This window comes from Cucurbita maxima, unplaced genomic scaffold, assembly GCF_002738345.1.
Source record: "Cucurbita maxima cultivar Rimu unplaced genomic scaffold, Cmax_1.0 Cma_Scf00020, whole genome shotgun sequence".
NCBI classification, from domain to species: Eukaryota; Viridiplantae; Streptophyta; class Magnoliopsida; order Cucurbitales; family Cucurbitaceae; genus Cucurbita; species Cucurbita maxima.
Window position 1 is genome coordinate 518,639 of NW_019272036.1, and position 15,141 is coordinate 533,779.

Below are 15,141 nucleotides of genomic sequence, written 5' to 3' on the forward strand. Positions count from 1 at the left end.
AAAAAAAAAAAAAAAAAAAAAAAAAAAAAAAAAAAAAAAAAAAAAAAAAAAAAAAAAAGCACTGCAAAGAAACCACCACGAAAGAAGCAAACATCCTATTGAGTTTTGGTACATACCCTTCTTCTTAACTTACCATTTTATTGCCTGAAGCCATTAGTAGAGCATCCAATTGAGCATCCCTTCCCTGCATCACAAATGAAAATCAGGATTAATAGTTCTTATAAACACAATGATTCAAATTTTCAGTCATATTTACTCGTTGAGCAGTGAAAACAAACGATGAATTCGGATATGTCAAGCTTGCAACAGAGCCAAGAATCGAGAACATAATGTCATGCTATGTATATGCTAGAAACCAAAACATTTTCGATCGAAACAGTTTATAGAGTCATGGAACAAAACTAAATCTTGAATAATTCCCAAGGTTAAGCGACATTCTCGTTATATTTACTCGTTCATCTATCAACTCAACTCAGCTTTCCGGGGGGTTCCATACTCGAGCAGTGAAAACAACCCATGAATTTAAATATGTCAGGCTTACAACAGCGCTAAGAATCGAGAACATAATGTCGAAACAAAACATTTTGGATCGAAACAGTTTATAGAGAGACATATTACAAGGAATAGAAAAAAGCAGCCCAGAATGTGAAGTGAATGTGATGGTTTGGAAAATGTATAAGAAATGGATGGTAGTAGTAGTGACCATTTCGGGATCATGCTTGAATATATGAGTTTGTCGTCGTGCTCAAATTATCGAAAAATTAGGATAACATGAAGCTATAAAGTAGAGTAGATCAATTCTAAACAGATTCCTAAACTATATTTAAATCAGTAGATTTTGTACCTGTTAAATGATGGGGCTGTCATTCACAAGCAATCTTGGTGTCAAAGCTGCTGAGGCAGATAGCAAAAGCCTGGAAAGTCGAGATCGGGTAACGAAAATCCATGGTGAATAAATCCTTCCCCACTTTTCCAAACTGAAGGATGATCTTCTCTTGTTCTTGTGAAGGAGGTTCGGTTTCCGAAGAAGCGACGAGTTGAAAATTTTTCACGGAAGCAATTGTAACTCGTCCATGAAAATTCAAACACCAGCATTGAAGCTGCTCGTGCCACCTGGGAGTCTTGTTTCTCAGCACCAGCATTTCATCTTTCTGACTAGCTAATGGTTCAGAAAGCAAGCTATCTGCATTTGATTTCGACCTTAGGAACGGGAACGATGGAAACAGTTCCACATTGCTCAACGAGAGCTCGGTCGGTGTCGGAGCCACTCCTCCAGGTTCAACCGCAGAAGCGGGAATAGCGTCCATGATACACTGCATTCTCCTCGGACCCCTGCTTGTTAATCACATCAACCTTTTAGGATTTGCAAGACATCTAAAGAAAAATAGTCATCCAAACAAAGAATCACCATAAATCATAATAGCCTTTGGATTACCTTGATCCCAATACATTTAGTTCATACGAAATGTGAGCAACTGGATAGTTCCCAGCAGGGAATTTGGGAGAAACTTGTTTCAAATTCACAAGCCTCGTGGAGCGACTTTTTGTGATCTTCGCTCCCGAATGTGGGGGTTGCCCGTCAAAGATTGTGAACTTAGTTCCTAGGAAATTAGATCTGTTCTCACACAAGGAAAAATGAAACTCTCAGAAACATATTCCAAAATGTACATCTAAATCATAACATCACAGGTATTCAATAGCATACCTCAACTTCCCGACATAGGTGCTGCTCCCTTTCGACAAATCCTCAGCGTGTAAAGAGATAATATAGTCTGTGTAGGTCGGTCGCTTGCATTTCCGAGCAGCAAGAAGAAACTTACCATCATCATTTAGTGCTGTCATGTAGGCAATTCGGACATTAAGAAACTTACAATTCGGACAAAGCTAAGAAACTTCAAATTACCATAGCAATTACTCACCATTAGTCAAACTGAGGAATAGATAATAAGTTTGATTGGATCTGTTTCGCTTTATGAAACACTGTAGAAGAGGATCCCTTGGACCAGGCTGCAAGAACAGATTATGAAAAAACATCTTATAATGTGTGATTTTGTCACACAATCAAACCAGTGAATATCAATTAGGCACTTGAAGCTTCCAACAATTTGTTAACTAAGACATAAACTAAGATTAAAATCCTTCGTGATACAACGAAAAAAGTCCTAATAAACATGAACAGACAGCATCAAAATTTCCAATTAGTTCAAAATCATACCAAATATATCCTAAATCCATTAAATCGTCCAAAACCCCCCAAAATTTACAAGTAGCGCGGAATACTCGCTCACCTGCTTGATAGAGATCGGGAACGTTAACTTGCCGGAAACCTCCGGCGTTTTGACGATCTCTTTAGTGATGGCCCGCCAGCTCCGGCATACTCCGGCGCAAGCGACGACACTCTTCCTCCGTGGCCAAGAAGTCTCCGATGCCTCGATTCTCATTAGAACCTCCCTGAGAAGCTCCTGAGGCATATTGGCCCAGCAGCTCTGGACGAGGCCGTCCGTTGGCTCCGGCGCCGTGCCGTCCTGCACCACACAGCGGGAGCGGGACCTCATATCTTGAATGATGCTCTTGAGAGACATGAATTGGCCGGCTTTCTGGTCGAAAACACGATGAAGATGGAAGAAATGATCAATGAAGGAGCGGAAAATTGGAGATTCCCGATGCCAGAGAGGCCATTAGAGGTGTGTGGATTTAGCTTCGAATCCTGGGGATTGGATATGGGAAAAATGGAAGAAAGTGAGATAAATGCATCTAAGTCGGAAAATTTTGGCCTGGATTTTTTTTTTTTTCTTTTTCTTTTTTCTTTTTGTGATCTGGGATGGTGAAAAAAGCTGAATAAATGAAAGAGGGGACCGGGTACCGGCTTGGCGATTAATTATTATTATTATTAAAAATAAAATAACAGCTTCGATTATTCTGATAATTGCGACAAAATGGTTCGCTCTTATTATGGCTTTGGAGTTAACAATCACATATGTATTAATTACCGATTTTCAAATATTTAAAAAAACGTAATATCCATATTTTTATTTATTAAATTAGTTTTTCAAATTTTTATCTATTTAGTGTGTGTTTTTTTAATGTGATTAAATGATTTATAATTTAGTCTATTTAACAAAATAATCATTCAAAAGATTTGTAAAATAACCAATCGAGTTAGCTGAATGAAGAATATTACGACATGAAACGATTATTGATCGAGTCATGTTGTATTTAGTTAAAAAAATTTACAAGAAAATAATTTTTAAAAAAATTACCATCAAATAATACGTTTTTATTATTCAATATATAATAATAATAATACGGGTTGACCTTTGCTATATGAGTTTGTTGTTGGGAAGTTTGAATTTAAATTAGAAAAATAAGTTATCAATTACAATTTTAAAATTTAAATATGACTTGGCTCACGACCATTGCTGTCTTTCTTTTAATTATTCAACTCGTGAGTTTAATGTTTATTTTTAAAAAATAAAATTTTCAATTTACGACTGATAACAATAATTATTTTCAAATTGAAGAAATGATTATTTTAATTCAAAATAAATAAATAAAAATAAAAACTTTTTATTGTAGGTTAAAATAACCCGTCTATTAATTAAAATTTCAACTACATTTTAAACCTAATCTCATTTGTTTAATTATTCGTCTGTGACTGATTTTAATTGACTCGATATTTAAGTAGGTGAATAAATAATCGAGCCAATTGAGTTTTCTCTAAATTAAGATTTTATATGCACTTTTTAAACACGTAGTAGTATTAAAGTTAAAGAGTATTAATAAAATATTTTAAATTTTGAGTGTAATATTAAAAGTTTAGGGCATGTTTGAAATAAAATATTAAGGTGAAAAGTAGTTTTTTATATAATTTTTTTAAAAGTGGAACAAAAGTAAGAACATTATTCAAAATTTTAAAAATTTAACGATATTTTTGAATGAAATAAAATATAATACAGCTTTTGGTTTATAATTTATTAATAACTCTCAAAATCTTTTTTAAAATATTGTAATATGTCATTTAATTGATAATAGATAATTCACTCAAACATGGTATGAAATTTGACCATTTTCACCCCATTTTTGTAATGAGATTAATTTAATATTAGTTGAAGAGATAAACATTAAAAATAATAAATTTAAACTTTTAATTCCATGATATATTTTAATAGTTACACATATTTTTTCTTAATTAAATAAATAATTATTTTACAAAGCCCTCGTATTAAATTAATTATATAACTGGCCTGGAATGGACGTGGACCCCACTTTCTCATCCTACCTTTGTCCATTTGATGAAAGATTCGACGGATAAGAACGTCGTCGTTTTCATTCCCGGTTCCCTCTTAGGGTGAGGCGAGAATTAGATGCTCGCGCCAGTAAATTTATATATATATATTTTACGGAAATGGTTTAGGTTCCTATCCTCTCACACAATTAAAAAATGTTAATATATATATATATATATATATATATGCATTTTATTAAATGAATTATTCTTTGACAGACCAAGACTTTACAAATTTCCAATTTTACTTTTATAAATTTATCGTGGGATAAATTAAGGTTAAAAGAAAAAAAATGAAATAATTATTTCGTAAATTATTTTAAAATATATTTTCATACACTTTCTTTATTTAAAATATTTTTAAAAAAAGTAGCAATATTAATTACAATATTTTATAAATGATATAAAACTAATATTAAACTATAAATTTATTAGAATAACTGATTTTTATTAGAATAATTGATTTGATTGGGACTCAAGCACACTCTATATTTCATTTAAAATTCTGGTTTAGTTCACAGTTAACTTTTATTTTTCGTGTCAATTCAACAAATTTTGTAAATATAGTTATAATCTAACTTTGTCATATGTTTAAGATTATTATAAAAATTAAAATATTTGATGTTATAATCCGTGTTTGAGATGTAGTATGATTTGTAAATATTTGATATTTTAATTATTAATGGGTATAATTTTTTAAAATTATTTAAAAAAACATGAAATATCAATCACAATTCTTAAACAAACAAATGTGCAAATAGTTTTATCAGTTATAATATTAAATATTAATTTTTTTAAAAAATACAAAATATGTCAATAACTTATTAAATAATATTAAATTTTAAAAATACATTACTTCGCGATTAATTAAAATGTTTTAATAGTTTTATCAGTTATAATATTAAATTTTAATTTTTTTAAAAAAATACAAAATAGGTCAATAATTAAATAATATTAAATTTTAAAAATACATTACGATTAATTAAAATGTTTTAAAATGTAAGAAAACCATTAAACGGCAAGGCTAAATTTGTGTGTGCAGTTGGATGTGCCGCCACTTGCGCCATTTCAGTTGCATAAAGCTTAGAGGCAACTTCACCCAAGTGGTAAACAATTAGATAAGTTTTTTTTAAATAATTAAAAAAATAATAACCCGATAATATAACGCTACCAACCCAAAATTTGGTTTGGTTCGGTTCAAAAGACTTTTCTATCCCCACCCAAAGTAAACCCTTACCTATGAAAATGGAATCTATTTTTTTATTTTTTTTATGCAAATATCCATATTTATATATTTTCATAATGTTTGTGGTTACTATTTTAACACAACACAGTTGATAATTAGATCTTAAGTAAAAAGTTATATTTATGGGGTGAAGAAGCAAAATTTAGTCTTTATATTTTTAAAAATTAGAATTTTGGCCAAATAATTTGATAAATTATTATAAATTATTTATATAGTGTAGATATTATTTAGTAAAATTTATTAAATTTTAGGGACTAAGTTATAACTTTCTTTTATATATATATTGAAGGCTAAATTAAAATTTTATTTTAAAAAAATTAGAATGTAATTATAATAGTTTTAAATGTTAGAATTAATCAGTTGGTTACAATTCTTTTAAATAGTGTATATATATTTATTGTTTTTTTTTTAGAGTTTTATTAAATTATTGATATTATTTATGAAATTTTATTAAACCATAAAATAAAATTTAATCTTTAAAATCATAAAACTTTTTTTCTTTTTTTAATTTTAAACATCAAATTTCCAATTCCAACGGAATATATTTATATGGATAATAATAATAACGACAAATGTGTTCAATGGGGCCTACCGATTTAATATCGAACAAACCAAAACAGAAGCTCACTTTGGGTCCCACGCTCTTCAACGTCTGTGGCTCCATATTCCCTTTTTTTTTTTAAATAAAAAATAAATAGAAAATCGAATATAAAAAAAATTGTGAAAGCTTTGGTGGGCAAGATCATACTAACGAACCCACGCGAGCGGCTGGCGAAGAAGAACGACCAAGGAAACAAACCCTGGACCACCACCACCACCACCCCTGTAACGTGGCAACTTTACAAAAGATCACATGGGATCCATCTCCACGTGGCACTAGATAAACGGAGTTACAAGTTAATCAAAATGCGCACGGCCACAGCATATCCGACTTTTAAAAATTAAGTAATAAAACAGAAAACAGAGTGATTAAAGGGGGCGCATAAGATTGACTCGTGCGACTAAAATTGCCGCTTAATTGTCGCGATCAGTTGGAATTATTCGGTTAAAAAATCGCGATTTGAACAGGCTTTTGTCGGGTGTAGCCGAGTCAGAAAATCAGAGCATACTGGGCTGGACGTCGAGCTTGGCTTTGAATCGCCGATTTGCCCACAAGCTGTTTAATTTTATGCTACGCATACACGACAGCCAATTAATTACTCGTACGAATCCAATTAATTACTTGTTAGAGAATAAATTAAAGGTAAGTTTTATTTCATAATCTTGTGACGAGACACAATATCTTTTTTGTATTCAAATACTATGACATATCTATATATGTTGCTCGTACTTTTAACAAAGTTGATACACATCGAACCATCAAAATAAGCTTTTGGGCTACCAATCGATTAGACAAAGACAATAAACACGCATATTCTTAAGCACGATCGATATTTTCGATACATGCTACTAGAAAAAAAAATCCATGTAAGCGTAACGTTGGGTCCACCTAGATTTTCATCTCGTATCCTTCACTAACCCATGTTTTAACATCAATGTGATGTTTATCTAACGCACTTCAGCACTCGCGTTTTTTCAACAAGAGTCTTAAAAAAACTCCATTAATCCAACTCAATCTCGAGTTGAGTTAGATTCAAATAAATAAAAATTAAAGTGAGATGAGTTCCTTAAAATTAGTTAAAATTGAATCGAATAATTTTATTGTTAATATATATATATTATACATTTTTTAATTATTTAATTTTAAAAAAATAAAGATTTTAAAAATATATTAAATATTTAAAAATAAATAAACAAATTTCTATATTTTTTTTTTTGTTAAAATAATTTAAATGAATGACTAATTATTTAATAAAATGTATTTCATTACAAAAAAAAAAAGAAAAAAAAAAAGGACAATTTAATAATTAAATTGAACTTAAATATGTCTAACTGCCATGATTACCCCCAAGGAATTGCTTGGTTATTTATTATTATTTAATTGAAAAGATTATTGATTTGCTATTATTTACTCGAAATCTTCTACCTTTTTTAATTTGACCATTTATTTTATATATTTTAAAAAACCCCATTAAATATTATTCAAATTTAAAAAAAGGAGAAGCTTTTGCTTACACATTGTATTGGAGGAGGGTCAGACTCAGAACAACAGGGCATTATTCATATAAGAAATCATCCGTACAGTTTTTCACCCGACCAGATTTTAAAAGTGGGGAACCTAATGAATGCAGGATTAAACAACTGGAACCACGAGGGCTCACGGCTCCTCAGATCCACCCCGCCCATTCAATCCAATCTACGCCTTTAAATTTTAACTTCCACTTAGTTTCTTAAATCTAACGGTTTAGATTGTTAGCTAAAACTACTCTATCTAAATACATACTTAAGCAGCTGCTAAGCCTACGGTTAGTAGATGTCATTTGTTCTGATCTATTGCATATCGTTGTCAGTCTCACAGTTTTAAAACGCGTCTATTAAGAAGATGTTTCTACACTTTTATAAGAAATGTTTCGTGTCTCTCTCAAACCAATGTGAGATCTCGCTGTTAGAAGAATACCGCTCTAATACCAACTGACAAAATATCTAACACTCAAAAGTTTTAAGTGTGGATAGATATGAAAATATTATTACTCTAAGAAATAATACAAATTTAAGAATGAAAAATATAATTGAAATAATCTTAACTAATACCAAATAAAATATATATTAACTCAATCTTAAGAATAAAATAAAATATACTATCAATCAAATCTAGAAAAATATTAACTGAATCTAACTTATATTCTATAATTAATATATTTTCGGAATATTATCCAATATATTGACTAATTGAAACTAACACTGCACTAAATTTTGACAGTCTGCAACTACTATACCTACTTGTAGCTTCTAAGAGTGAAGACTATTTTTACGTATCTTATTTTTGCTTTATCGACATCTCCGTGTATCTCTAAAGATATGGATACGTTTTGTACTTGTCGTTTCTAAAAGTGAAAACTATCTCCACGATTTTTTTTATATTATTAAATAGCGTTTTTTTCACTTTCTTCCGTATAAGATTGGTCGGAGTTGAGCAAACTTGACAAGGTTATTAAAAAAAAAATAAACTTAAAATATTTTATTATTAAATAGCGTTTTTTTAACTTTCTCGAATATTAAATTGAAAATTTGAACTGTATTTCTTTAAAAAATAAACAAAGAACAAAAAAAGAAAAAAAAAAGAGAGGAATTTCCATTTGTCGGGGGAAGGGAAGATTCTATATACGACAAAATGATACACGTGGGTCCCACTCTGTTTCCCACATTCTCTCCCTCTCTTTTCCTTCCAAAGAATGCCATCCTTCTCCAAGCTGTAGAATACAAACAGAGCCATGGTACTAGATAATCTCAGCCCTTAATTTCATCTCGAAGGTTAAATCCATTCCCCAACGGATGGTTAAGATTCCTCTGGTGTTCAAAGTTTGCTCTACACTCAGCCGTATATAAATGCCTTCCACTCACTGCCCTTCCTCATTCTCATTCCCTCGCTTTTGTTTCGCCAAATTCCAAAACGTAAAAACCAAACGGACCAACAGTCTTTGCTCCATTTTTCTTCCAATTATCGCCTCCAGAATTCACGTTTTCGGTTTTTTTTTTCTCGTCGATTTGGTTGAATCAATGCGATTTCTTGTTTGAAGTTCGGAAATCGGCTGCAGAATTGAATCAGTTTTTGCGATTAAGTTTCTGTTCATCTGAATGCTCGAGTTCTTGGTGAGTAAGGTTTTTCAATGGATGAATTAGTTTTCAATTTCCATTACTGTTGTTCTTTGAACTTGCTACTGTTTCGGCATTTTTTGTTTTTTGCTTTACGTAGTTTGAAATTTTGAACTGTTTAACTGTATTGGTCATTGCTCTGTTTTCTTGACGGGAAAGCTGATTGAAAAGAAAACGGAACTTAGGTTAGATTCTGATTGCTATTCGTTAGGTGTCTTTATTATTACGATCTCTTGTTTTTCTTCTGATCTCTGGAAGCAATGAAAACAGTTAGACTCGTTTTTTCAAAATCCTTCTCTTCCTTAAGCAGCGGAAACAGTGGATCCGAGTTATAAAATCAAGATTTCTGAGACTAAGACTTCGAAATTTATGCTGTGCTTCATTTTTGCAGCTTATGCTCGAAGCATCAAATGCGAGTTTGAAACTGAAGTGAACTTGATAAGCAGGATTTCGACTTGCTATGGCGTCTGAAATGATTGTCGAATCAGGCTCGTCGATAATAGATTTTGGGATGGAGTTAGTCGCGGATCATACTTCGGTGGTTTCTTTAAACTTATTTGTAGCTCTTCTTTGTGGTTGCATTGTTGTTGGTCATTTGTTAGAGGAAAACCGATGGATCAACGAGTCCATTACAGCCCTTGTCATTGTGAGCTTATAATGTTCCGATTCTTCATTAACTAAGTATTCATGTGAAATGAAATCGATAATTTAAAGGTGTTGAAATTGTGGCAGGGGTTGTGTACCGGCATCATCATATTGCTAACAACTAGAGGGAAAAGTTCGCATTTATTTTTGTTCAATGAAGAGCTTTTCTTTATCTATCTCCTTCCGCCTATCATTTTCAATGCCGGGTGAGTACGGACTTCACTTTCCTCCAAATGGTTCAGTTTTATGATTTAATCATATGTTGTACTGTCATCATCTTCATGATGTTTTGGACTGAACTCTCATTTTCGCTTTCATGGTTCTTCTGTGAGTTCATCAGCTGTGGCTTAGGTCTTCAGTATTATTGTGTTCGTGAATTAGGGGTTAGAGAAGCAAACTTTTTAATCATGTCATTTGTTTGTTGAAATTATCAAGTGCATGATTAAGTTGGTTTGCTCATGTCATAGAACATTTAAGGAAGCGTTTTAAACAAACTCGTAATCTAAGCAATTTGATATTTTTGAACAACAATTTTAGTGATCATCATATTGCCCTCTCTTAACTAAGCAAACATGACAAGCTTTTCTTTTCCTCAGTTTCCAGGTCAAGAAGAAGCAGTTTTTCCGCAACATCATGACCATAGTGCTTTTTGGTGCTTTTGGCACTCTCATATCCTTCTGTATTATATCATTAGGTACAATCTATACCTAAACCTTACATGTGTTTAAAGGTTTAATTGTAGTAATATGCGAAGTATGCTTCGAAGATGCACTTGAGGAAAGAAAAACGTTAATCAAGAAACTAAATAAACATAAGGTGTTAAGTTCGAGTAAACTTAAGGGGTTTGCTCTGTTATCTAAGGTCCGCTATCTCTAAGTAACGCCTATCCAGAAGTAGTGTGTTTGAAACTTCGAATGGGCTTACTGAGCAAAATCCTTGATGTCTCCAAAGTCTGAGCCTTGAAATTTTTTTTACAGTCCTAGTTTTTGGTCTGCCTATGTCGCATAATGGCCTCAAATACTAATGATTGTTTTCTTTCCTCTACTGATCAGGCGCTTTGCACTTCTTCCAGAAAATGAATATTGGTTCTCTTGATCTTGGAGATTATCTTGGTATGCTCAAAGTAGTTTTACTTTTGTGTAAATTTAGTTCTACAATGCCGATATTAATTTATTTGTCCGATTTTCACCCGTTTGGTCAGCTATTGGAGCTATTTTTTCTGCAACAGACTCTGTTTGTACCTTACAGGTTAGAAACTCTTCAGTTGGATTCTTTTTTTTTTGCTTCTTCTTAACAACCTACGAATAGGTATCTAGGTGGAACTTTTGTCGTAGAATGATCAGAAAATGGATTGATATTAGTTCGATCTAATTCATTATTAAAGATCAATCTTGAACCATATGGATTTTTCTTTTTTATGATATAGGAAGTTTTTTCATTTTCTGTTTGTTGCTGCAGGTTCTTAATCAGGATGAGACCCCTCTCCTGTATAGCCTGGTTTTTGGGGAGGGTGTTGTAAATGATGCCACTTCTGTTGTGCTATTCAATGCAATCCAGAACTTTGATCTGTCTCACATGAATTCAAGCATCATTCTGCAATTCATTGGGAACTTTTTGTATCTGTTCATTGCAAGTACCGTGCTGGGAATTTTAGTAAGTCTCTCCAACTCTATTGATTTTATCAATTCTCTTTGTAGTTGTCCTTAAAATCAGAACATAATCCTAATAATCTGCAGGTTGGCCTCCTTAGTGCATACATAATTAAGAAGCTCTACTTTGGCAGGTTGGTTGATCTCTTCCATTTGGTCTATTATTTTTAATTTTATTTTTAACTTTTTTGTGATGCTATGATTTATATATATATTTCTCTTATTCAGGCATTCTACTGATCGTGAAGTTGCTCTTATGATACTCATGGCGTACTTTTCTTATATGCTAGCTGAAGTAAGTCGCTTCAACTTCTGTCATATTTTTTTTTTCTTTCTTTGATTTTATTTTCCTCTCTATGGTAGTTGAATTAAGTAGATTTTTATTGCAGCTCTTCTATTTAAGTGCAATTCTCACTGTATTCTTTTGCGGTATTGTTATGTCTCACTATACATGGCATAACGTAACTGAAAGTTCCAGAGTTACTACAAAGTAAGTCAACAAGATTTCATTCATTCATTCATTTTTTTGGGCAGTTTTTTCGTGTTTAATTTACGCAGCTCTGACGTTTCAATTCTTGTTGCACATTACTGCAGGCATGCTTTCGCCACTCTTTCTTTTGTTGCTGAGATCTTTATCTTTCTTTACGTTGGCATGGATGCTCTTGATATCGAGAAGTGGAGATTTGTTAGCCACAGGTACTCATAATCTCATATCGGCTAATAATGAATTAGCCCACTGATCAAGCTTAAAATTTAAAATGTTCCCATTGCATGCAACTTTGATGTGTGATTTATGTTGTTCTAGGTTAGCCAATGTTAGTCCAATAAATAGGTCGCATCATGTTTGGTTCATATTGATATGAACTAAAATTAGGAGTCAGTAATTGATTAAGACTTAAATAAAACTGTGAAAGTTATAAAACTAAATTTGTAATTTATATGGTTTGTTAATAGTTGTTTTTTTTTTTATTTTTTGTTTTGAAAACCAAGCTTAACACATTACTCTTGCTGTTTCCTAAACCCGACAATAGTAGGAACCCTAAAGAGGAAAGGGGCAAGAGCATTCGACACTTTTTAAATGCAAAGATTTTTTTTTCTTTTTTATTTGTCAAGATCGAAGGAAGAAGTGTCGAATATGAACCGGAAGGCGTGAGTGCATTAGACGTTTGAAAGACTATATAGAACTTAAATCTTTCATCCGAGATTTGAAATAGATTGTAGATTCCTATTATTGCTTTTTGGTTCTTTACCCAGCCAATCGCCCCGGCGTGGGAGGGGTCAAGCTTGGAGACATTATCTGCAACTTTTTGTTTTTTTTTAAACATGACTTAAATTTAAATGTGATTTTAAGCAAGGTGAAAAACATACCAAGAAATTGTGAAGAATAGATTTCAGTGTTTTGTTATATTAAACTCCATTCCTTCCTTTTTTTTTTTCCTATTAGTCCGGGGAAATCAATTGGGGTGAGCTCAATACTGTTGGGACTGGTTCTGGTTGGAAGAGCAGCCTTCGTTTTTCCATTATCCTCCTTGTCCAATCTGACCAAGAAGTCCTCGCATGAAAAACTCAACTTGGAACAACAAGTAAGTCATTTTTGTCGGCCTGTGTGTTTTATCTGTCTTTCTCATAACTGAGCCAACTTATGTGTTATGACTCCGAAAATTCTTCTTTTGACAGGTCACTATTTGGTGGGCTGGTCTCATGCGTGGTGCCGTTTCAATGGCACTTGCATATAATCAGGTTTGCCCAAGGACCTACCAAAATTGAAAATTTCGTTTGATTTTGGAGCATAAATTTTTACAATACTCATTTTTTCAGTTTTATTTTGGTCTTTTGGTCTATGAACTTTCAAAATATCTCTTTTAATCCATAAATTTGTGTTAAAAATAACTATCTTGGTAGTTAAAAATTTGCTGCCAAACACACATGAAAATTTGAAATTCAACTTTTTTTTTATTATTGATTTTGTTTTCAAAATTCTGCTTTCAGATTACCTATCCATGGTATAATTTTATTTTTAAATTATTTTATTATTTTTCATTGATAATATTAAATAATGTGGGTTCTAGGATCATGCCAACCTAATTTAGGTAATTTGTTACAACATTTAGTTTGTTTCCATCACTAATTTGATTTGATAAAGAAAAAAACCATTTGTAATTTTGACATGGTTGTGACCTGGCGTAACGGTACCTTTTGAACTATAATTTTCAACTTTTATTCCTTTTTGTCCTTTTAAAGAAATTTGTTAATGTTCTTTTCCTTTTTATGGACTTCTAAACAAAATTATTGTGTTTATTTCCTTTTGCTTGGGTGAACAATAATGAAGTGGGGGCAATATGCAAGGGTGTTTAAGTCATTGTCCACTGTTTATATGCAGTTCACCAGGTCAGGCCACACCCATTTACCAGGCAATGCAATCATGATCACCAGTACCATCACAGTTGTTCTTTCCAGCACAGTGGTGAGCCACCCATCATCTAACTCTCTTTTTATCTCTAAATATTATAATAAAATTTTATATCTAAATATTGAGTTTAAAACTTTATATAGATACTATAATTTTGATGTGCCTGAGATTTCAGTTTTATAGATACAAAAAATTAAATTAATACTTTCTTTTCACTTTTTAAATAAGAGTTGATCATATTGCTAGTATTTATATGAGATATCAATTAACTAATAGAATCCTCGGACTCACTAATATATGGACGTTGAGAAATATTTTAATTTGGAACTATAATTTTTTTATTTTTTTGTTCCAGTTTTTTGGAATGATGACAAAACCACTGATAGGGATTTTGCTACCCCAACCAAAATACACAATGAGCATGCTGTCTTCGGAACCCTCATCCCCAAAATCCTTCACAGTCCCACTCCTCACCAACGACGACCCAAACAGCCATTCCCATTCCCCTCTGGGGCTGTTCCTCCGAATCCCGGCCCATACGGTTCACCATTATTGGCGGAGATTCGACGACGCCTTCATGCGCCCTGTTTTTGGAGGGAGGGGCTTTGTGCCCTTCGTCCCTGGCTCCCCTACCGAAGACCCCAACCAACAATGGCAAACTGAAGGACCACTTGAAGCCGCTGTTGATGACAACAAAACCATTCTTATACAGACTCGATGGTAAAATAGAAGAAGAAACAAAGGTAACAACTTAATTATTATTACAACATTGATCATTCTTTTTTTTTTTTTTCTTTTTACTTTTTCATTTCTTTCCACACTTCTGTGTTTTGGTTTGGGGTTTGAGGGATTTTGCTTTTTTGTGGTTGAATTCAGGTTGGTTTGAAAGAGAGATGATAAAGGGGGAAAAGGAAAAAAAAGTTTGGTCCTTGTGTATAGGTTAACAAGGATGTGAGTTTTTTAGTTTTTTTATTTTTTTCCCTTTTTCTGGGTGAGAGTTTTGGTGGGCTTTTGTGAATTTTGTAAGTTTTTTTTTTTTTTTTTTTGGGAGATTAGTTTCTGTAAAATTTTGCTGATTTCAATCTAATATGAGCTTCAGGTTATGTTTTTTTTTTTTTTTTTTTTTTTTTTTTTTTTTTTTTTTTTTTTTTTT

At 32.2% G+C, this 15,141-nt stretch overlaps 2 protein-coding genes across 3 annotated transcripts; one reads left to right on the forward strand and one right to left on the reverse strand.

Moving 5' to 3' along the window:
• Positions 1-143: 143 nt before the first annotated feature.
• On the reverse strand, positions 144-2,805 carry LOC111494525 (tubby-like F-box protein 3). The gene is made up of 6 exons (XM_023144474.1): positions 2,289-2,805; positions 1,920-2,007; positions 1,706-1,835; positions 1,436-1,615; positions 845-1,332; positions 144-184 (listed from the first exon to the last, which is right to left on the reverse strand). Exons 1-5 carry the CDS (start codon positions 2,580-2,582, stop codon positions 864-866), a joined length of 1,161 nt encoding a protein of 386 aa, XP_023000242.1. The 5' UTR covers positions 2,583-2,805; the 3' UTR covers positions 144-184; positions 845-863.
• A 6,246-nt stretch (positions 2,806-9,051) lies between these two features.
• LOC111494854 (sodium/hydrogen exchanger 2-like) lies at positions 9,052-15,093 on the forward strand. 2 transcript variants are annotated; one of them, XM_023144847.1, is made up of 16 exons: positions 9,052-9,281; positions 9,676-9,930; positions 10,017-10,135; positions 10,526-10,623; positions 10,982-11,041; positions 11,131-11,177; positions 11,388-11,582; positions 11,666-11,712; positions 11,807-11,873; positions 11,968-12,068; positions 12,173-12,274; positions 13,023-13,161; positions 13,256-13,318; positions 13,959-14,042; positions 14,344-14,731; positions 14,865-15,093. In XM_023144847.1, the coding sequence occupies exons 2-15, from the start codon at positions 9,745-9,747 to the stop codon at positions 14,710-14,712; spliced, it is 1,677 nt and encodes a 558-aa protein (XP_023000615.1). In that variant the 5' UTR covers positions 9,052-9,281; positions 9,676-9,744; the 3' UTR covers positions 14,713-14,731; positions 14,865-15,093. The 2 variants fall into 2 exon arrangements, with proteins under 2 accessions (XP_023000615.1, XP_023000614.1); XM_023144846.1 differs by having other exon boundaries at positions 14,344-15,093.
• The last annotated feature ends 48 nt before the right edge of the window (positions 15,094-15,141 follow it).